The 23,777-nt window shown below is 43.1% G+C and overlaps 3 protein-coding genes across 3 annotated transcripts; all 3 read right to left on the bottom strand.

Moving 5' to 3' along the window:
- Window positions 1–2,393: 2,393 nt before the first annotated feature.
- Window positions 2,394–12,607, bottom strand: LOC115409839 (transmembrane protein 54-like). The gene is given in 9 exon segments (XM_030121115.1): window positions 2,394–2,582; window positions 2,882–2,958; window positions 2,961–3,027; window positions 5,530–5,591; window positions 5,594–5,665; window positions 5,668–5,719; window positions 9,713–9,772; window positions 11,119–11,315; window positions 12,475–12,607. Coding segments are annotated over 9 exon segments (789 nt in total). The 5' UTR covers window positions 12,488–12,607.
- A 1,051-nt stretch (window positions 12,608–13,658) lies between these two features.
- LOC115409840 (gap junction beta-3 protein-like) lies at window positions 13,659–14,384 on the bottom strand. The gene has a single exon (XM_030121116.1). It carries the CDS (start codon window positions 14,382–14,384, stop codon window positions 13,659–13,661), a length of 726 nt encoding a protein of 241 aa, XP_029976976.1.
- A 2,161-nt stretch (window positions 14,385–16,545) lies between these two features.
- LOC115409842 (gap junction beta-4 protein-like) lies at window positions 16,546–17,669 on the bottom strand. Its single transcript, XM_030121117.1, is given in 3 exon segments — window positions 16,546–16,774; window positions 17,138–17,603; window positions 17,606–17,669. Coding segments are annotated over 3 exon segments (759 nt in total).
- Between the last annotated feature and the right edge of the window lie 6,108 nt (window positions 17,670–23,777).

Consider the following 23,777-nt stretch of genomic DNA (forward strand, 5'->3'; position numbering starts at 1 on the left):
TTTTCAGTGAATATTTTTTTCAAATTTTCTCTTTTTTCAAGGACTTTTGCATCTTTCACCATTTTAGCTCCTTATCCTCAATGTGCATTTTCAAATGGTTAGAATTATATTATGAGTTTTAGGGTTATTAGTGATTTTCCTGATTTTATTAATTTACTCATTTTTTTTCTTTCTTTTGAGGAGTTTCAGTGTTTTGATTAAAGAAGCTGTTAGTTAAATATTTCAAAAAATTATCCTGATTAGGAATAGATTGACAGTTTAACACAAATATCATGAATGCATCAGCTATTAAACTACAACTATTACAAAAATAGGGTTGACGTTTTTGTCAGGATTCCTGCAGTTTAGACCAAATACTTTCCAAGGGGTCACATGAAAATTAGCACTACTAATGAATCCCGAGACTAAAGTCGACTTCAGTTATACTCAACAGTTATCTCTTAATAAAAGCTTTTTCTTTTTTTTTTTTTCACTTTTTTTGATCAGTTTTGTGAGAAAACAGTTGCTAGCTCCACTAGCCAATGGTGCTAGACCCAATCAACAATGTAGAAATGAAAATACACATGAAAAATGTGAGTATTTTAATGTAATAAGGCAAAATATAGAAGTAATTTTTGCTTGTTTGAAGCCTGAGGGCCGGTCAAGCAGAGCTAAAGGGCCACATATGGGACCCGGGCCTTATGATGATAATCATATCCCTCTTTTTCCACAAACATTTAATAATTTTACCATAATCTATATAGTCATATATGTATTCTTCGGGTAATTATTTCCCTGTTTTTCACCACGTCACCTCTTGAGCAGGGTAGAGAGTCGTCCCGGCTGAGCTGCATCCATGTGACACATGGACTGATCTAACCTGCACCAAACATTTTGCACAAGAGCTTCCTAACCAGCCGCACCTCTGCTTCGGGGATCCTTTAGTGTCACTGCCTCCTGCTGGTAGGATAAGGAACAACAGTCGCTTCTCTTGCGGTTTAACCCTTTTTCTATTTCACTGCCTCAGATGAACTGGTTTCTTGTGTTGGATCAATAACGCCCCTCCCCTGCCACTCCGCCTCTCGGATGATCTCCTTTTAACTCTATTTTTTCTGTTGCATGAAAACCTCACACGAGGACGTCATGTTTGTTCCGTTTGGACCTGAAAATCTGAAATATACCTACGTGTTTCAAATCCGCCCGTGTGGACCGTGTCGTCATTTCTGCTCGCTTTACACCATGTGAGGAATTCCTTGCCACATGTTGAGCACGCCTGCTGGGATCTTTTTTTTTTTTTCCTGTTTCTAAACCTGTCAGGACAGGACCTGTCACCTGTGTGTCATCAGCGTAACCAGTCATACCTGTCCGGTTGCTTGCTGAATGTTTCACCTGATACTGGGATGAAATACATTCTGTAGCAGAGCTGAGACATGAGACACACAAGATAGTACTTTAAATTAAAACAAACTTTATTTTACTTAAGAAATAAATATAAAAAAAAATCTTTAAAACGTTGGCTCTTTGTGATGAAACAGCAAATGAATCCCAGTTACTCAAATAGGCGACACCAAATGAAGACAGGTAGAGGCACAAACACTTGGCTGGATGAAAACCACACTTTGGTTCCACAAACAGGTTCAATTATAAAAAATGACAACGAAAAATAAACTTAGTTTCCAAAGCAATCAGATGCTAGCTAGCTAGCCTTAAATAAAGCAAGCGTGGAAGTTTCAGATGGTGTAACGGCAGGAATCACATTAGTAAGAACAGATTTTTAGTGTAGGCAGTGAAGATGTTTTGTTTCAAAGGCTGACTGGCGACTAGCTTAGGCATCATGTTTAACAGAAAGAGCTAAATCTCACCCAATATGAAAGCCAACAAAAATATTTCGACTAGTTTCAAAAATTAAACTCCAACAAACATTAAAGAAGCCATTCAACGCATTGTGGTAACATCTTGAAATATCTTCCCAGAAGAAATAGATGGTTCCCGGTTTGCTCACCAATATGTGAAAGCTGCAACGCACATATTGTCCAGACACACCGTTTATGTAACGAATCCAGAGCACTATTTTTCAAAGCTTTAAGCTGAAAGATTTGGGTTTAAAATGGACAAAAAGCGGGACGTTTCACACAGCATTGGTAAAAATACTGAGAAAATCTATTTTCAAATGTTGATATATTTATCATAAACAGGCAGCGTTTGCTTTAAAAAGTTTTGCTTTGTTTCATCTTCTCCTACAAAAAAACTCACTTTCATAGGTAGAAAGAAAAGATATAAGTGTGCTCAGAGTCTGAACCCCAAAGATAAGAGGAACTAGACTCTTTCTTTGGGTCGCAGCACAAAATAAGGAGGACCATTGAAGTCCTTCAAGTAGAACCAGAAGTGTCTTTCCTCAAACCTCGGCCCTCAGGCTAGATCCAGAAGCTGGACCGTTCCATGGCCCCCCTTTGCAGCAGCTGGTGTTGCTCCGCGCCCTTTGACGGCTGCCGGTCCTGGGTCTCCTGCCTCTCTCTGCTCGACCGGTCGCCATGCGGCTGGCGAAGAGGCTGCATCTCCGGCGGAGTGAGGCTGTGGTGCTGGCGAGGGCGATGCTGCTGCGGCTGAGGAGGGAGGAGGGTGGCGGTGTTGTCTCGGCGGCGCAGTGAGCCGTCTGGGCGGCTCGTTGTAGCTTATCATCGGCTGAGAGTGTCGCGTCGGCCGCTCGTTGTGGCGTCTGTGATGCTCGGCGTGGCGCGGAGGAGCTTCGTCGAGCCTCGGAGGCCGGGCGTGACGAGGCGGTAGGGGGGCTGCCGTCGTCTGCTTCACCACGTGGATCTACGCAAATGAGGAATTATATCCTGATTTAAAAAAATATAAAAAGATCTGTAACACCCCCAAGACAGATCTGAGTACATCTCACCGGCCGGCCGTAGTCTGTGGATCTGCTCCGAGTGCTGCAGCAAGGCAGGCCCAAGAAGGAAACGCAGGTGGCGAGCATCGGGCCGAGTACACCAACTGGATCAGACAAGTCACGATGAGGGGAACCCACAGGATCAGAGTGGTGCTCTGGAGGAGGGAAGCAGGACAGCAGTGAGAGGAAAGCCCCACAGTACAGTCACCAGCAGCCACACCACAGGTTTACAATGGGAAGCATTCGGTTCCCTTAAGAAGAAGGTTGGGAACCCCCTGTGGTTCTCAAGCCCTTATTTGTTTCTCTGCAAAACTACAGCAGCAAGCCTGGGAATTTCACAGGAAGGCTGGAAATAAAATATGCAGAGCAGAGAGTATCAAAGTGAGAGCGTACGGGGGGAATTGAGATAAGTGGAGCTGCCTTTTGTTGGGGTACACCAACTCACACACTACAAAGAGAAAAGTTTACAGCTCCGAGTCGGGAGCTTTCTCTGAAATCATCATGAAATATGCAGGAGGCGCAGAAAATAAACCTTGCGTAACCATCATTACTGCCTCAGAGCAACTGTGAGAAAAAAAAAAAGAGACACTTTTAGGTGATGCAACGCCGCCTCTGGCTACCAAATCGGAGGTCCTCAGTTAACGGGGGGCCGGCAGTGAACAGCATGGGCCTCTGTCTCAGTGGACTTCCACAAACTTAGTTACTTCAGAGCTGGATTCCGATCATGTTTATCGCCAACATTGTCTGGAGGCAGAGATGAAATTTCAGAAATCCAGAGAAACTATTTTATTGGAAGATTGCCCATTTCGTTTCAAGCATTACCTTGAAAACGATTTTAAACACTGAAAGTCGTTTCAACGGTCACAACCCTATATTGCATGTTAGAGTTTGGGGTTATTCTGTCAAGAGGGAAAAGTCAATGTCTTAATGTTTTGTATGTTAAGTTTTTGAGATTTACAATCTACATTTCATTTGCAAGCTTTACAGCTTTCTCAGTACTTAGTTGTTTACATTTTTGTCCCCTGCAGACCTCCAAGATTAACAACTGAGGCCCTGTTTATATGACATTACAAGTGAAAAATGCATTGCTTTTGTTTGTTTCACAACATTTTTGCTTTCCACAGAAATGGGAGAAATGCTGAAAATGATGTAGTTTTCCTGTAGTTCCACAAATGGTAGCAGAAACACTTTTTTTTTTTTAAGAAGCTGCGTTTTCAGTGGCTCCGATTACAACTGTCCTGTAATCACACACCTAAAATGCAATAAAAGTTTTGAGTTTTCCTCTTGAAAATGTTGAGTAAACAGGGCCAGAAATCAGTTAACGGTGTTTCTGCTCTAGAAAGAGTGCCGGCAGGGTTTTATTTGATGTGTGCAACCAAAGGGAAGAAAAAAAACACAGGGTCCCCCTTTGTTTTCTCAAGTCCTTCAAACATCTAGAATCCCCTTTAAAAGAACCACTGATCTCCACTAGAAGAGATTCGCAACACTCAATCCACAATTGAAATTTGTGGCTGAATTGCTTTAATATTGCCTTGGAATATCATATTTTCATGTATGTTTTTCTTTTGAGCTAATAGCTAAAAAAATATATATAATAAATTGACAAACTTGTGGGAAAAGTTTCAACTACTGACAAGTCTCCAATTTACAATAAACCAGGTTTGAATTACTCCAACAACAACAACAACAAAAAAAAAACATAAACAACCATCTTAGTCAAACAGTTGACACTGTCACAGGTAACCACGCAAAGATAGAGTCGGCTTGGACAAGAATGCAAATGCTAGCTAGCGTTAGCTCTCCTTCAGCTAAACTGAGCTTTGTTTGAGAAGCTACAAAGAACTTACGGCCCCAATCTCAGATGTGAAGTGTTTATTGTCTTTTTTCCTGGCATAAATAGCAAACAAACTGAAGTCTCGTAATGATGGAAATACGCCAGTAACAAACAGAGATTCCCCTTCAGAATACGAGCTCGTCTGTTTGTGTGTGGAGCGTTCCGGCTGAGGCGAGCGTCAACCTCCCGCGCCCTGCGAGTGCCACTCTCCGCTCCAGTAAATGACAGGTGTGTTGTAAACATGACTTGGTGATGGCCGTCTCCTTCTGCAATAATGAGACGAGTGGCGCCTTCCCACCGGCGCGCTGTGCCAGAACAGTGATTGAAGGAACGTAAACACAGCCGCCGTGGGGATTGTACATCTGCCGGGTGCTGCCGTTGCGCTATTTAGCGGGTGAAATCTGACTCCGGGCCACGTAAATCACAACCTACGCCGCGCGCCGTCGACGGCCACTCTGCCGTTAACCCCTTGCGCTGAGGAGGAAATCCGGCTGCAGACAAAGGTCACCGGACTGACAGTCCGTCAGCTGCGGGTCACGACAAAATGCCGCCGACGTGAGGCTGACCGGGGCTGACAGTCCGTCCGCAGCACACGGCAACGGGACACGGCTGAAGTAGGCCAACGGAGGGGGGCTTCTGCCACCAACCTCCCCGTCAGCTAGAGCTGAGTGGCAGAAGAGACAGCGCTTCCAACCTCAAGGGTTTTTCTTTTTCCTCCCCCTCCGAACGCAGATTCCAACCGTCAGGTGTTCAAAGAATCAGCTGCGGCAGGAAAAGGTCGGCAGGTCAAGCCTTCATCTCCACGGCTGCCCTCAGCACTCACGTAGATGCGCGTGGGGTCGAAGGGGCACTCGTTGGTGACGCTGGAGTAGCCGATGGCGTGGGGAAGCGGCAGTGCGTCAGGAGGCTCCGCCCGCCGTGTATGATGGCCCTGACGATGGACACGGACAGGCCGACCGCGAGGCCGCCGCCATCAGGGCCGCCAGCAGGCTGATCGCGAACACGGCCCACGTCTGTGGAGGAAGGGGAAAATAATCACAAACCGTGAAGAAATAACACGATGGCGAAGACCGGAGAACATCGGTTGAGCGTACTGGGAGGAAACGTTCCATGTCGGAGCACGAAAGAGAGCAGCTGCTCCGTGCCAAATCAAAGTCATTATCAATCATCCATTGTTTAGCCTTTTTTTTTTGTGTGCCATGACAAGTCAGAATGTTTGCTATGAAATGGAGCTCACAGAACAAACTGAAGCATTCACACAGCAGCTGGAGATGTAGAAGTACTGAAGTAATACGCAAGAAGCCGAAAAAGAACAGTTCTAAGTGTAAAAGATCCTGAAACACTGATCCGATCCTGAAGTCGCTGAAAAAGCCTCGGAGAGTTCTAATAAATGCCTTCCAGATGATACGTGTAAGGTGCGACTTAAAGGATGTCAACGGACTTGATTGAGGGCCGGATTTGCTGTGGCAGTAGCACCATTAGCAAACACTGCAAGCATGACAAAGAGAAGAAAAGATTTCAGTAATTTCAGGTTTACTCGAGGTGCAAGTGGCAATAAAGACAAATGACATACAGAAATTTGATAAAACAGAAATAAGCAGACAGTAGTTTCAAACAAATTGAAACTTTACAACTTGGGCTCAAAAGGGATGTTTTTTCATTCAGAAATAAATCTGGTATAAAAATGAACTACTTGTTATGTGGCAAAGCGTTTGCATTAACACTGCAAGAAGTGATGGACATTTAATTAAGTTTCAAAGATGTTTTATCACATTTTTGTTCCAGTCTGCTGCCAAAACAGATTTAATCTTTGTGCGGCAAAGGTGAATTTTAATGCTGCTTGTTATAGAAGTAATTCAGCAGAAGAAGACATTTAAATAAAAAAGTATAGATTTATTCCTCTGAGGCCCTGTTTACAGGACAACCTTTACATCACCATACAGGAACAAACAACAGCACCAACTACAGGTCCAACATGCTAACTATGTTTTCAAAATGCCAAGTAAACAAAAACTTTTGGAAACAAAAACAATCAAAAAACAATGCGTTTTGACTTGAAATGGGTCCTGAATCGTCCTGAGCATATCACCTCATGGGGTTACTCACTTTCTCAATGATGAAAGAAACATGGTGCTTAAAGGTTGGGGCTTCTTTGGTGACTGTGACTTATAAACTTAAGTTAGCTGACAAGGTGATTATGAGCAGTTTTCAGCTGTTGGACCATCCAAAAGTTGCCTGGCAGACCTGGGAGCACACCCAAGCTTTTAAAGTCACCGGGGTAGAGTATGAGCCCATCATTGAGTTGCATCGTGGGTAGTTCGGGACTTTTTGTTCATGTTAATAACATATAGTCTTTATATTACCTAGATGTTGAAATACAAGTGGTTTAAATGCACACAGGACAATTGTATACAAGACCACCTCACACTGCCATCAATTCATTTCCCCTGAAGGAGCTAAAGTAAGCAGTGTTGCAAAGACATTATCCATGTTCTTAAAGCATGTTGGGGTCATATGCAAGGATCTGGAGCTACAAGAGATCTAAATAAGACAAGGTATTAGAGATGCACTGACACCGATAGCAGTATCAAGCATCATAGATCCCTCACACAACCTGGTGAACAGGATGTAACGGCATCTGCCAGCAACATCAGCAGCAGGTATAGAAAAGAGAGGATGAGCCCTGGCTGTGGCTTCAAGACTCTTTAGAATTATTGAAAATGAAAGTACAACAGACTGTAAACTATGTTCTGCCAACATATCAAGAGGAGGCGAAAGCTCGTTCATACAACACCAGCAACTTAATCACCAGAGACATTTGAACCAGAAGAGCTAACCTGATGTTGTCCATTAGTTTAACTGCTCCGTGGATCCAGCCGTGCTACATGCTACATGCTAAAGGGACTCAATCACCAACCACAGTGGTCCAGAACAGATATCCCCAACCTCTGGTCTCACACCGGTACCAGCATTACAAGCATTACTAGCATTACAACAATCAAGCAAGAGCAAGAGTCTGCGCTTGGTGAGTTTCTAACATGAAAAGGCGTTTTCGCGTGTCTTTGCGTGTAAGGAAGCTAGAGCTAATGAGCTAATGCTAACCCTTAGAGAAGCGAATGCATTTTGATGACGTATTTGTTTTGAAGCGCTGATTGGCTGAAGTGCGCTGTCAGTCAAAGGAGTAACCGACACCCCGTGCAAGAAGTTTCAATGGGCTCCTATCCAGACTAAGCTTAACTCCAAATCCAAATGTGGATGAGGAGTGAGCGGGTCTGGTTTACGAGGCTATTGTGAGCTAGCCCAACATTTGATCTTTGACTCTGACAAGCTTGTCCATGAGATGACTGGAATTCCCCAAATTGTGCGAATTCTCTCTAAAGAGAATTCATAGTGAAGACACAGGATGCTAATGGTTAGTGTGATGAATACCAGACAGAGTGGGAGAGGCTGAGCAATTCTCACAAATGTTGCCTTTAGCTTGTCACCACACCTTGAATTTTCCCTCTATAGGCATCACCTCTGGCCCAAAAAGATGTCTGCACCCTGCAGAGCTACATATTATTGTCCTAGTCAACAGACTTTCTCAGAGTGACGCCCCATCAAACTCCCACTCATGGCAGCACTGGTAGATTTCAAAAGAAAGATCGAATGACCTGTCCTGCCTCGCTCCTTTATTTGCAGTAGCATGATGCACACATGTGCATTAAGCTATCCAGGCTGACCTGAGGCAACAAGGCGTCCTCAACCCGACACCATACAAGTCATTTCTCATGTCTCCACTGACATTTAAGCACAGGTGGAAAGAATGATCCCTGAGAATACATGATCCAATAAGAAATCACAGAGACAGAAGCTAGCAGTCCCGAAGTCGCGAATTTCAAAATGCACGCCCAACAAATTCGGATGCAGATGGTGGTGGTGGTGGTGGTGGTCTTCAAAAACATCTAAGAAATCGGTTACTACTGGCACCGCTCTGTTGGTCTGTATCTGTCTGCTTCCAGGAAACTGACAGAAATACGAGATGAAACCAACACAGAGTGAGGAACAGATGGCTTTGAGCACATCTGTATGCATATTTTAACGTCAGGCGTATATGAGCCATAAAGCGCTGATGGGAGGGATGCAGTGAAAGGAGCTCGAAAGCTGCAGATATCGTCTGAATGTGGCTGAGCTCAAGCAGTTCTGGATAGAATTATGTTCATTAACACTTTAGATGGAGATCGAATCACATCTAAAGGCTAATTCAAAGGGTTCATCTATTTCTTTTGTCTAAGCTACAGTGAACGAGTCTGAAGCTGCCAGAAGGATAAGAGATTTACAGACTATATTAACACTAAGAGAACAACACACGCTATAGCCACACTCCCAAAAGAAACCACAGTATCAGTTACCGCAGAGGGGCAACTCACCCGCTAATTAGCTTACAGAAGGTGAGGCAAAAGTTTAGGGACTCAATCATGTTGTGGAGAGGACTGAGCGCTTAAACAGAAACTCGATAAGGACCACACAGAATAAAGCAATTTGTCTGAAAGATTAGAAGCTGTTGGTAGCTGGCACATGCGATAAAGGCGACAGAAAGGGAGCGTTTTCATTCACGCTTTGCAAACACCTCCCATTGAGATAAGGCGGCGGTGGCGGTGGCAGCGGGAGCCTGAACTCAGCCCTGGTTGCGCCCTGCCCCGTTACGCCGTGGCTTTCCGCTGACAAAAGGGAGCTGGGGAGTGGCTTCCATCAGGCCCTGCTCAGTTTGCTCAGGCTGTGTGTCGATTTGCCTCGTCAGTCCCGTCGGAGCGGCCCGACAGCTGACTGAGTAAACAGAGGTAGAAGCCGCAGAGCACATACAGACAACAGGGACAGATTCAGCTGCTGCAAGGTGTGCGGGGCCTTTTTTTTTTTATTTAATTTTTTTAAATGTCACGGAAACAGAAAGGAGAAAAAAAGCTGAAAAATATCAAAGTCAGTGCAGCGGATTGAAATTCACTTCAAAGGCCAGAAGAGACACTCACCAGGCTCCGGCGTCTCCTGTTCTTGGACAGGATAATCGTCAGGATACCAACGATCACACCCTGCAGGTGGAGACAGATCCAAGGACAGACATGAGATATGACTCCAGATTTTAAAAAACCAAAGACAAGCATGAGTTAACATCAAATAAATCCACCTGAAACTTGAAGCTCCAAACAGAAAATGTTAAGAGATGGTTTCAGTCAGCGCCACAGCTCTGTTATCACTACAAACACGTCCAAACAGCTCGTTAAGTACTTGAAGGTGTTATTTCTGTGAAGCCCGAGGTAATAATCATCACTCAACAGAACCTTCACACATATTTTGTGTTGGGGTGATCAGGTTTAAAGACACCCAGACCCAACAGTTCTCGTGCTCATTTAGACCCTGTTCACACGACAACACTCAAGTGAAAATGCATCATTTTTTGCATTTTTGTTTCAGAAAAGTTTCGCAAATACAACAAGGTGACTCAGTTCAAACGTCTTAGTCTCGAAATACAATTATCTTTAAAAGTAATCCATTTTACAGATAAATAATTGTATTTTTTCAGACTGCAAGGAATCAGTCATAGTCAGTTTGCACATTAGGTTATGCATCTCTAAATCCAACTCTACAGCAGTGCTGCATTGTGTGTATTTTGAAGAGTCGTCAGCAGACATGTATCCACAGAACACAGCAGAGAATGGCTGCAATTTAGGGTTTAATTTTCAACAACTGATGATTTTTTTTGCCATGTTATGTTTTTCTGAATCTGTGACTTATCTCTGAAACACAAACTGTTTTCTGAAAATATCTTTCTGGTAAAAGACCTCACCGTTTTCTGGGTATAACGTCATTCACATCACAGTATTAATCTAAGGGTAATATCTTAAATTATACTTCAAATGTTATATTAATATAGAACTTCTTGGAACTCTTGGCTGCTTTTGAAGCTGCAGTCCACAGGGCAAATATGCTCAGCATTATAACCCCAGTTCAATCCATTTTCTCCATAATATTTGGAACGTCTTAGCAGAATTCAGCTGGCTTATTGCAGCTATTTGCCAAAATGAACCACTGGAAGTTTCAGGTACACATGAGGGAAATAAGGACTGCAGGAAAAGTCAGCGGTGTCCTCGAATCTTGAAAAATACTTTGTAATTTCATTAACTGCACATGACAGTCGTATGAAACATCACACTTAAATGTCACTACTAAAGAGAGTAAATATGTGTTTTAAGTTAATATATTAAGCACATAGAGAAGACACTTAGCATTTTAGAGAACCCAAGGAATCAAGATGACTTCAAGGATTAGGTTGTCCAGGTGTGCAAACATGGACAGCAACAACAGGCGTGAACGCGGTAATCTTATGACTGAAGTTAAACTCCATCCTGAGCTGTCGAGCCAGATGCTTCAGACTCACCACCAGGCCGGAAGTGAGAGCCACCACGTTGGAGATGGCGTACTCCATGGCCCGGGCCTGCTTGTGGAGGTTGATGTGTCTGAGCACGACACCGTGCACGAGTGCCGCCAACAGGAAGTTCACATGGCCGACCAGGAGCACGCTGAGGCCCATCTTCATCAGGGCCTTGGGTTCCTCCAGGCTGGCACAACACACTCCTGGAGGAGGAGGAGGAGGAGGAGGAGGAGGAGGAGGGGAGCAAGTTACCGGAGAGAGCTGCAGTGATTCCCCGCTGGGTGACATTACTCCCGGGAGTATTGATCAGAGAGATGGACGCCAGGTCAAACCAACAGCGGAGCGGTCACCTGAGTTAATGATTTCTGCTGTGCACATACCTTTAGTACACGTGGGACAAACTGAGGCTATCCCAAAACAGCATTAACTTTAAGACCGTCCAGTAACATACAGTGATACCAGAAGGTCTGTATGTTTATTTCACCATCTTCACTTTCAGAACTGTCTTTCTACTGATGCAGCATGAGATGTTACTACTCTGCAGCTCAATTTGACAAATGATTGCTCCGAGCCATACACTCCGGGGGATTTCAAGGCACAGAACTGATGCAGTGGATAGAAGCAGGATGCTATCAGGAGTTTTCCAGTGGAAGCAATGAGTTAAAAATAAGTTGTTTTTTTCCCCAAGACACCACAAAGACATATTCCTGGCAAGTATGAAGTCAACATCTTGCAGAATGAATGGATGAAGGTAATAGCTGAAGCAGGTTCATCACAATCCAGAAACACAGACACCTACACACACCTGTATTCAGAGCTGAAGGCAATTCAGACTCCAGTTAACCTCATGTGACTGTGGGGGAACTGTAGAAAAACCCACAGAACAGATTTTCTGGTTTGACCGCAGCAATCGAACACAATCAGGACACAGTTTACAGTTTGAGGGCTGCAGTGATTGACGGGGTTTGTGCACAATCAGTCCCACAAATCTCTGTTTTTAACCCAACCCCCAGACGACGTCTCGGCTGAAAGCATCCTGGAGCTTCACCTTCACAAAGTTTTCACCCAGATTGCCAAAAAAAACATGCAGGTCCAGAACAGATGAGAGGAAGTCAGATCAATGCAAAACCACCATGACTGACAGTGATTATTCAGCACTTTGAAGGCAGTGCGACTCAGTTTGTTTGATTCCTGACAGGACATTCCTCTCAGGCGATTAGAATGTGTCTTGAGAGTGGCAAAGCAATTCCACAGCTGTCTTCACAAAAAGAAAAAAAAAGAGGACACTCTTGACTATCACACCACACCCACACCACACAAACACAGTGAAAGTTTGGAAGTGAGCTCAGACACGCTTGTTACCTGATCCGGCCATTTCTGTTCAGGTCACCATTCGTTCTGAGGAGCAGCAGGTCATGAGGGATCGGATGGTCAGACTCTGCCTGTCTCTTCAAACTGAGAACCTCAGTCCTGTCAAACAAGCGAGACACACAGAACACAACCTGTGACACCTGCTGAGGATTCCCTTTCAGAATAAAAAAACTATATACAGATGTACCTCTGAAAATGTCATTTAAGATACTAAATAGCACACACGTTGTAAATTTTAGCACAAATGTATTGTAGAAATACGCTCACAACTCCCTAATCGCATGTAATCATTTATCCATTTGATGAAAAAGCAGTGCACGCTTTTATTTTGAAAGAACAATGTTATATTATCTATAAATATGGCAGGTGCACATAAAGGCGTCTCCCTGGCTTTATTCTACATGCAATTGTTCTCTTTTTGTAGGTATCTGTAGTTAACATTTATCACTTTAATCAAAAGTAAATAAATGCATGAGATTATCTGAACACTGAAAAACAACGGTGTGATATTTGCAGTGGAAAAACATTGTAAAACCTGATCAGATTAAATGAATGCAGAAAATATAGTTCAAGTAGATTAAAAATTGGATTTTATATAGAGTTTATTTTACTGTAGATTATAAATTTCAAAATGGATGTAAGAATTCAAACACAGCTGCGCAATGTTGGTATAAAATACTGAAAAAAACTTCCAAATCAACTTAAAATGTCAGGAATTGATATTTTAATAGGCTGATATAAAACATACACAAAATAGATAAACTGGGGGAAATAAAAGCGTTTTCTAAAGGTTTCTGGACGTTTAAAGGTATACCATTGGTGCCACCAAGTGGAGAAAAGAAGGTAGTGAAGAAGCAGGTTTCAGGTTTTCCATTCAATAATTCACATGACAAGAAGACAGTTACCAGTTTTTATTGAATCATAAGTTATTTCAGAAGGTATTTCAGTATTTATACAGACAGGGCAAAAGTTGCATTTATATAGATGATGATCCATCATTTAATGAAGATACAGATATTTCATGGACTTTTTCCTGTTGTCTTGAGACAACAGCCAGAAAGTTTCTTGCTGAAAACAGACTGGATATAAGATGGCGTCATCTGTCTCAGTTCATCTCATGAGAAACAGTCACATCGAGCCAACCTTTTCCAGCTGATCCGTGGCTCCAGCCGTCACTAGGCTGTGAGAGGCGGTTTGAGGCCGTTGCGGTCGGACCGAATCTTTCTGGACGAGGTTCGGACGGTGCCTCGCTGCTTCAGTTTCACCAGCCGTCGGGCAATCAGATAGCAAATCTCACAGCAGCTGAGTATGATGCACAGAGCTGACGCCCCCACCATGAAGTAGGTGAAGACGGTCTTCTCGGTGGGCCGGGAGATGAAGCAGTCCACCACGTTGGGACAGGGGCTGACGTCGCACAGGACCTTCCTGGGGAGCTTGAAGCTGTCGTAGATGTAGTGGAGCAGGTACAGGAAGGTGATCTCGCAGCCGGTTTTGATGAAGAGGCTCAGCAGGTAGGTCCACCACAGGCCGCCGTGCTTCTGACCCGGGTTGTCGTACAGCCGGGCGTTCTCGCCGTGCTTGGCCCGGTGCTTCCGCTCCCTGTCCTCCCTGTAGGCCACGTGCAGCACCACCATGAAGGACGGGCAGGTGACGAAGATGAGCTGGAGGGCCCAGAGGCGGATGTGCGAGATGGGGAAGAAGTAGTCGTAGCAGATGTTGGTGCAGCCGGGCTGGCGGGTGTTGCATTCGAAGTGTCCCTGGTCGTCGCTCCAGACCCGCTCGGCAGCCACGACGAAGACCAGCACCCGGAAGACGAAGACGACCGACAGCCAGATCCGTCCGAAGGCCGTGGAGTACTTATTGACCCCGCTGAGAAGACCCTGGAGAAAGTTCCAATCCATGACTCCGGCTTCGACTGGCTCTTTCTTTTTAAATCTCTGACTCGTTGAAAACTGTGGAGCTAGAACACAAAAATGACAAAAGTAGAGTCAAGCAATCATTCGGAAAAGAAAAGTTTTTATTATTACAAACCTGAGAAAAAAGTCAAACTTTTCTCTGTAAACTTTATCCGATAATGTAACAATAGGCTATATTTTGTTTCCAAATTTCTGTCTAAATGCATTTCTGTCTATATTTGGCCAAATGTAAACAATTACATGAATGTATCATGAATAAAAATAAAACCTTACCTTCTCTTCCACTCAGTCTATCATGATCCGTGTCTTGGAAACAGTCTTACTCTGGTCCAGCAGTTATCTTCGGTCAGCCTTTTCTCTGCAGCGGCACTCTGACATTGGCTGGCTGAAAGAAAAAGCTCCTGGCTGTAATCTGGAGGTGGGGCCACTTTTGGCAGCCTCTCAAAGCTGTCTTTAAATGTCCAACTTCGTAGGGAAAAAAAACACTTTATGATTGGAATTAATAAAGAGGGAAATTGGATTATTGAAATAGATCCATCAGGAATTTCTGAAATAGAAACACTTGTATTTTAGTTCTACATTCATGGTCTGATGGTCTTGCTGTTGGTGAACAGAAGAAGTTGAGTTGAACGCAAGTCATCAAAACGGATGGAGTGCAAATTCTGTATTAAATTGCTGTAGCATATTTCCTTTTGTTTGAGCAGAGTTATGGATAACTTGACGTCAATTATATACACTTTATGGATCGTTTCTCCTCAAAGTAATGATGGAATTGTGTAATCATAGCCTCTGTCTGATTGGTGTATAAATGCGGATATTTACCATCCAGGCTGTTTTTGGCATTAAAAAAAATATAGGAGACGCCAATGGGTTTGCTAATATAACCAAGCCCAGCGGGAACCAGATTAACCTCGAACAACCATTAACAACCACTAGCACCAAACTCATACATTATCCCAGACAGCAAACTGGGAAACACTGAGAAAAAGGAGATGATTTGGAAAGAAAAGCAGTGATAAATTAAGAAAATACTCTGATCAAGAGATTGAAAAAAAACTTTTTTAAAGGCCAATTTTATAATGTTGAGATTACTCTTTTTGAAAATGATAAATAAATCAAAGTTCAAGACGGCAAACACACACGATCACGTTGATGGACAAAAGAATTCGCTTCGACTTCTCTAGATGAGTAAAGGTGATCAAGCAGAATAAATATTAAGACATTGCTTTTAAATATGTTTATCCACTCTGATTACCATATCTCTTATCAGTTATATTGAGCAACTGTGCTGTGGAGATTTCCTTTGTATGCCTTGGTTAATCAGGGCTTAATAAGGCCAACACCTCCCTGGTGTTTGACCAAGCTCTATTAATCTAACCCGCCGCAGAGATATGGAGAGATATAAGATGAGATATTGATTGTTCATTTACTCAGGTAAGAATGTGCTGCAGTCACCGCCTCGTTGGTACACTCAGTTATCTGATACTCTTCTTTACAGCTCGACTCTCCATCGCGATTATTTGGATTCAGAAGGAATGCAGGATGTGGCTTGTCTGAAATTCATTTTGTACATTTCAAGAGAAAATGCTTCGTTTTTGCATTTTTCTCACTGAGAATCATTCTATAAAAGTTGCATATTTAAGTGACTTGGAGCGCTGTTGTTCTGACACCTGAAATGCAATGAAAGTTTTGCATTTTTTCTTAAAATCGTTGCTTAAATGGGCCTGTAGTGTAACTATGTCATTTCATTGTGTGCCATTCTGTTTTTGTCTATTACTTTTTGTAATATTTCAGTGTTGAGGTTTAATTGGATGACATGAGATATTTTTCCACAGGCTGCGACTTGGAAAAGAAAATCTTGCAAATACTTACATATAAACATGTATATTTTAGACATTATAGTGTGTGTTGTTTTTAATTTTGCGCTAAGCTCAATTCCTTGAAAAACAAGAAGAGCAAAATCACTCTTTTTTGGATCAAATCTTTATTTAAGGTGTCACAGTAAGTACATTCCCTTTTGTAAACAACATTTCCCACAAATAAAGACATTGCAGATGATTTCTTGTAATTCTCCTAACCTGAAGTGATTTCTGTCTCCTCTCCTGTGAGTCGACCACACTGCATGCTGGGGCTGAACTACGTAGGTCTACATTGTCGTTAAGCAGATCTTTTCCTTCTCTTTGTAGTTTCCATTCTCGCTCATGTTGGTCGTGGTCATCATCCGGGCGTTCTCCCTCTCGAAGCGAGGTTCACCCCTCCTGCAGCACTCCCAGAACCTTTTCCCACACAGGTAGAACATTTCGCAGAGTGTGAGGACGATGCACACGAAGCTGGTCACCACCATGAAGACGGTGAATATTTTCTTCTCTGTGGGCCTGAGAAACACAAACGGGAATGTTTTACAGAGGATAGTGATTCCTCAATGCGTGAACATTTAGAACTGGGGTGTCAAACATAAGGCCTGTGGGCCAACAGTGCATAATGCAACAGCTATAGAAGTATTTTGGACATTTCACGATATTTTGCACCAAAAGGTCGCTCAAAATTTGCCTCATATTGGGATTGTAGTCATTTTTTTCAGGAATTCTTTGGTTTATCATGTATTCTTGACACGACTTCCAAAATAAAACTTTCAAGTTTAAATTTTAAGGCTGTTATGGCACTGGTTTAGCCCATTCAAGATGGGGTTTAACCCTGAACCAAAATGTAATTGACGCCCCTGATTCAGACCCTCTTACCTTGCGATGTAGTCCACAACATGAGGACACGGTTCTTCCCTGCATTTCACCACCGGTGGGAAGAAGGTGGCCTCGTAGATGTGGAACAGCAGGAAGATGAACACGGCGTCCACCGTCATCTTGAACAGCAGGCTGAAGAAGTAGGTCCACCAGAGACCCCCGCGTTTCTTCCCCGTGTCATCGTACAGAGGCACGCAGTCCTCTCCGTGCTTCAGCCGGCGCTTCCGTTCCCGGTCTTTCCTGTAGGACACGTGGAGGGTCACGAGGAGGGACGGACAGGTGACGAAGATCAGCTGGATGGCCCAGAGCCGCGTGTAGGAGACGGGGTAGTAGTGATCGTAGCACACGTTGTGGCAGCCGGGCTGGCGGGTGTTGCAGTCGAAGTCCTTTTGCTCGTCGCCCCAGACCTTTTCGCAAGCCACCAGAAACACCAAGAGTCTGAAGATGAAAACAATGGCGAGCCAATGCGACCGAACGCCGTGGAATATTTGTTCACCCCGCTGAGGAGGCCCTCCAGGAAGGCCCAGTTCATGCTGTGGTTTCAGGATCGGACCTTTAGAATGTGGCACACGCTCAGATTGCTCAGACGCACAAAGCTCTTTTAACGTACCTCATACTGCTTCCTTCAGTAGTTAAAGGGGAGGGAGGATACTGCACAAAGCAAACACAGACTCACTCTTTAGCACTCACTCCAAGAGGTGTTGAGAGCAAACAGTTCGAAGACTAATTCATCAGAGGAGCAGAGTGAAAAAGAGTCATTGGTAGAGACCATTCAACCTGACGGCAGCCCTCAGAGGCATTTCAAGAGCTTTACCTGGACAAATACATACAGATATTGATGAGAATCTTCATACCCAATGTTGATTATTGGACCGTGGTTATTTCTTTCTACCAACCAAAGCTGCAACTTACTCTATGTTTGATGAAATACATAAGTATTAACTTTCTCACGAAACTACATATTGTTATTAGAAGTAGACGTTAAAGGGGAAGAGAAACACACAGAATAGTCCTGATCTATGGACAAAAGGGATAAAGACTTGTAATGCATACAATTTCTCATGAGAAAGAGAAATTATGAGACAAAACAAAACAAAAAAACCAAACACTGGTAGTGATTCAGAGGAGGAGAGGTTATCATAGACTGACAGTAACACAAATTGGTGCAGGTGTGGACACTGTGGTGATGGACATCGATGTGGAGTGTGGTGTGTGTGTGTGTGTGTGTGTGTGTGTGTGTGTGTGTGTGTGTGTGTGTTTGTGTGGAGATACATGAAACACAATGACTCATCTGTGCCGTCGGTTCAACCTGCATCACCCACAATGTGCACAGAAATGTAATCAGAAATAATGATTGTTCCTGTTGCTCTAAATGGTTGCATTTGAAAAGAAAGAATAAAAAAAGAGAGAGAGAGGAGCCACAGGACAGGAAGTAAACAGATCTTGGTGCCGGAGCTTTCTCTCTTTCTTTCTCCATTAACTTTGATGCTACAGCTGTATATTATGTCTGCATAGACATGCTTTAATCCATCCACTCTGTTCATGATATATGTCTACTGAGGCTCTCGTTAAATAAGTCATCTGGAGGGAACAAGCCTGTGCAGAATGAGCAGAAAAAATTCATGTCTAATTTACATATTAGACATATTAAAGCCGCTCATGAATTAGAATAAACCAGCAGGTTAATTCCAAATAAAGATTCCAGGTCCTTTAAAGGTGCATTAAGGAGTTTTACAACCTTAAAAACACTTATTTTCCACCATAAACATGTTACACATTTTTAATGATGTGTACAATGTGCCCTGACATATTCATTACAAGTACCTCTAACAGCGCTAAATTGTCACTTGAAAGTTGCAGTGCCGGTCCGGCACCAGCATTTTTTTGGTGAGAATTTGAAAGCAATGACATAATGCGCGCTCCGGCTGGATAGGTTTCGATTTGTCCGCCATTACTCCGCCAGATGCTTAGTGAGCAACAACTGAGCAGGAGCTTCCAGAAAGTAAGAACAGACTGGCTTCTAGCACTGCCACAGCTCCACACAGACTCCACCAGGCAAAAGAAACTTAAATCTTACTTGAGCGCTTCTAAACGAGCGAAGAAGGAGTCCCCCTCTTCCGTGCACGCGAGCCACAGGGCGAGTTTTTCACTAAGCTGCATTACGCCCAAGGCCTGCAGGGGGCACTGTTTCGCATAAAACGTGCAAACTCCTCAATGCACCTTTAATGGTCATTTTAAAGCATAATTAACTTTTTTTTTTTTTTAGAATTAAAAGTCCCATAGTGATAACCACCCCACCCTCCCCACCCCGCAAAGCAGCCAGGGATGCTCCAGCCCAGGACGAAGCAGCGAGAACCGCCACTGCTCTCAGCTCCTCCTCTTGAAGAACCAGGACCAGAGTCCACAGCCTCCACCTCCGGCTGCAGCCTCCGGTTCCTCACCTCGTCTGCTGGAGACTCTCTCACGGCCGTCACCGGGGCAGCAGGCGGGGAGGGGGTGCGGTGCGGGGTTCCTCGGCTCGGCCTGACCCCAGAACGTGACCTCGGAACCGGACCGATCCGCGCTGCGTCCCGCCCTGCCGTCACTCCGCGGCCCGCCGGGTTCACAGCCCGGCCGTAGCCCGGGTCGGGCGGTGGTTTAATGCTCGCTCAATGTCAGAACATGCTGGACTTAATTAACCACTTTATTGCAGAGTTGCAGTACATCCAATTGTATCGTGCATGCACGCGCACATCTCACACACACACACACACACACACACACACACACACACACACACACACACACACACGTTAACATAGTTTTCTTTTTCAATCTGTGTTTGGGTGAAAGCAGTCTCCAGTCTTTGCTGGTCAAGTCCAAGTCAAAGTTGTAAGTTAAAAAAATAATAATAATGATAATCAAGCCAAATGGAGAATCATCAAATTCATGATTCATGAATTGTGACTTGGTTCAAGAATCATGAACCGAGTCTGACTCGATTCCCAGTCATGTGACTAGAGTCTGACTCCGTTTCTATGGTAACTCTTTGATGCTTTGATCACCAGAGCTCTGCCTGCAGCCAGTCTGAACTGGATTTCATTTTAAACTTTTGTGACGTCCGGTGCAGACGGAGCATCTTCCTGTGCAGAATTACCATCCACCCGTGGTTGCTGAGCTGAATTTTGACTTCAAATTCTTGCTGAATTTAAGCTGGCCAGGTCGTTCGACGGAGGACAGCCCTTCAGGACCAACTGGTCACTCAGAAATGTAAGAACCTTGTTTTTAAAGGGGCTGTATCATGCTTTTTTAGCTAGTTCAAACCCTAGAAATGGCATTAACATGGTGATAGTTTATTTTTGGCGCTAAGGAAAAGTCATTTTGTGTGAAATAAAAGATTTTCTGGGGCTAATTCTGAAACCCAGAAGAGAAAACGCTCTGTTTCACTGAAAATCCCGCCTCTCTTCCTGTGGACTTTGACTGACAGCATATTTCAGCCAATCAGCGCTTCAAAACAAATACGCTGGCTAGTTTTAGCTCTTTTTCTCTCCAGCTTCTTTACAAGCAAAGACACGTGAAAATGTCTTTTCCTGTTAGAAACTCACCAAGTGCAGACTCTTCAGACTCTTGCACTTGCTTGATTGTTGCTTTCAGACGATGGTTAAAGTTTATCTCTGTAATCGGAGTTACAAAAAGCAGCAACGCTGATTGCCGAGGGCCTGCGGGAGGGGGGCGCAGGGGAGCCATCTTCACCGTGTGACGTGAACGTGGGAAACAGAGCGTTTTGGGTAGGGGAGGGGCTGCCTCTCTGAGCAGCAGAAACACGAGGAAAGCTCAAACACAGGCACGAAGGAAAAAAAAAACACTTTGGGGTGTTTTTGGTGAGTACATAACTATATAACAAGGTTAAAACATACAAAAAGTGAATTTTGCATGTGAATTTGCCCTTTAAAGGTGCTGTAGGCAGGATTTTGCTAGTCAATGCTAATTTTTCTGTGTTTTCTTTGGATTAAATGTCAGAGTATCCATTGATAATCCTTTAGGAGTGTAGCATAACTGCACTACCGTGAGGGCGCAGCGTTTCCATCTGTCTCTGTTCTGAGCTGAAAAGGAATCTCGACAGCTCCAGGTATCTTTGACTAATCAGAAGAGCCCCTGAGGCTCTAACCGTGATTGGTCGAGGGGCGTTTGTCGCACGTTCTTGTGTGAGGGGCTTAACTTGCGTAAGGGCGTGATGTCAGAGAAAACAGGACAGGATTGGCTGTGCTGGGTTTCAAATGGCCATCTTAGATGGGTCAAATCGCCATCTTGCTTAGGTAAACCAAAGCAAGATGGCAGAGATGCCGAATCCTGCCTACAGCACCTGTTGTGTTAATAATAACCTAATGTTTCACATTATTACTGGAAATAAAAACAAAGTGTTTTACACCAATGTTTTGTGAATTGGCAACACTCCACAACAACTTTAATGGCTTTTATTGTTTCATTTTGCTCATATTGTTAGATTTAGCAGATTTGTATGTGTGAGGCAGGTGTATTTTGGACATTTGTGAAAACAACCGATGTATTTAAATGGACATTGTACAGAAAGAGTGTCTGAATTTAAGTTTTTAGGAGTATTCATCGACAAAAAGTTGAAATGGAAGTCACATATTGGACATGTAAAGAAGAAAATATGTAGAAATATAGGTGTGATGTAAAGTTAAGCATTTGTTAAATTATAATGCACTGAGAATATTATACTGTTCTTTAATTTTACCGTATTTGATATATTGTTTGGAGGTTTGGGGTAATTCATATCCTGCTCATCTCTTACCCTTAGTTATTTTACAAAAGAGGGTTCTTAGAATAATTAATAAGGCCGCTTCATAAGAGCATACAACAAAACTATTTCTGAAGTCAGGACTATTAAAATTGAAGGATTTAATTGTTTTACAAACATTAATAGTCATGTAAAGCAAAAAGATGCCTGCTACCTTGTGGTTTGCAAACACTTTTTACTTTGAATAGTGAAACAAGTAGAAGAAATCTTGATTTTAAACATAATTCTGCAAGAAGGACTCTTAAAGGAATGTGTGTATTTGTCGCGGGTGTGGGAAAATGAATTCGTTTGAAAAAGATGTGAAACAATGTTCAAACATCTTGCAGTTTGAACATTGTTAAGTTTAAAGAAAAAATATTTAACATTTATGCAAAGGAGCAATAATAATGATGTGACTGATCTGTAGATTGATTGTGACCATCTGATGTTTTTTGTTGTTGTTTTCCTGTTTGAGTTTGGAAAAAAACTGGTGTAAGAGTTAAAAAGACTTATTCTTCATCCTACTCCCGTTCTTGTACATGGGATGTGTGTATTTTGTGTTTTTATAAATTGTATCCATTTATTGATTTTTTTCCCCATGCATTCCCCTGGAAAAGAATAAAAAAATATGTATTTAATGTATTTACAGCAATCCTCCAAGATGAACCAGCTTGGACCGATTGGGCGAAACCGGCGAAAGTCAAACGTGCGCCCAGGGTATGAGTCCTACTGTCCCCCCCGACAGATGCGCCAGCCGCTCCCCTGCAGGAGCCTCCTGCAAGCCTCCAGCAGGAGCCCCACCCAGGGCCCCAGCAGCAGCCCCACCCGCTGGGGCCCCGGGCACATTCCCGGCGAGAGCCCCACGTGCGCCCGGGGTACGAGCTCTACGTTTGCCCCCAGCAGAAGCCCCGCTCAGGTTTGATTTTTTGATTTTGATTTGATTTATTTATTTCATTCATTGAAATAAAACAAAAGGTGAATGCAACATACTTGCATCTACATACTTCAGCACAGATATGTTGAATGAAAAGGTACAGAAAGAAGCAAAAGCTTATAATATCTGCCCCTCATCAGTTCAGAATCCTTTACACTTCCCGTGTGCGCGCTGCATACAATACATAACAAAGAAACAAGTTGTCTTCATACAACACAAATTTCAAAGTCATCCTACATGGCGGCTTTGTATCTATTCATCAAAGCCAGTTTCACGCTCTTTTTAAAACAATGGATGGATTTTGAGGATTTGATTTCACACTCAAGGCTATTCCATAGATGAACACCCTGGACTGAGATAAACGTTTCCTTTGGTTTGGTTCTAAACTTTGGTTTGCAAAAAAAATCTGTTCCTCTTAAATTCTACTTACTTTCCCTCTTTTTGAATCTGTTTTGCAGATTTTCTGGTAATATTTTCTGGTGAGCTTTATACATACATTTGAGAACGTTAAATTCAACCAATTCATTAAATTTTAATGTTCCTAATTGTATAAAAATTGGATTTGTATGAGCTCTGTATCCACTTCCATTTACAACATGAAGAGCTCGTTTCTATAAAATGCAAATTGGATCAATGTAGGTTTTACAAGCATTTCCCCACACTTCAATACAATAAGTCAAATGTGGAATATTAAGAAATTTTACTACAGTAACAAAGCATTCTTATTGAGAAACTCTTTAACCTTGTGTAATACAGCAATAGTTTGGGATAATTTTGTTTTAACATGTTCTATGTGTGATTTCCATGTTAAATGTCATCAATTAAAACACCTAAAAAACTTGATTTCATGCACTTTCGATCTCTAACCCTTGAATAGAAAGTCTTGCACCAATATCTTATCTTACAAGTAAAGACCATACATTTTG

The sequence above is a fragment of the Salarias fasciatus genome, chromosome 22 (assembly GCF_902148845.1).
Source record: "Salarias fasciatus chromosome 22, fSalaFa1.1, whole genome shotgun sequence".
In the NCBI taxonomy this organism is placed as follows: Eukaryota; Metazoa; Chordata; class Actinopteri; order Blenniiformes; family Blenniidae; genus Salarias; species Salarias fasciatus.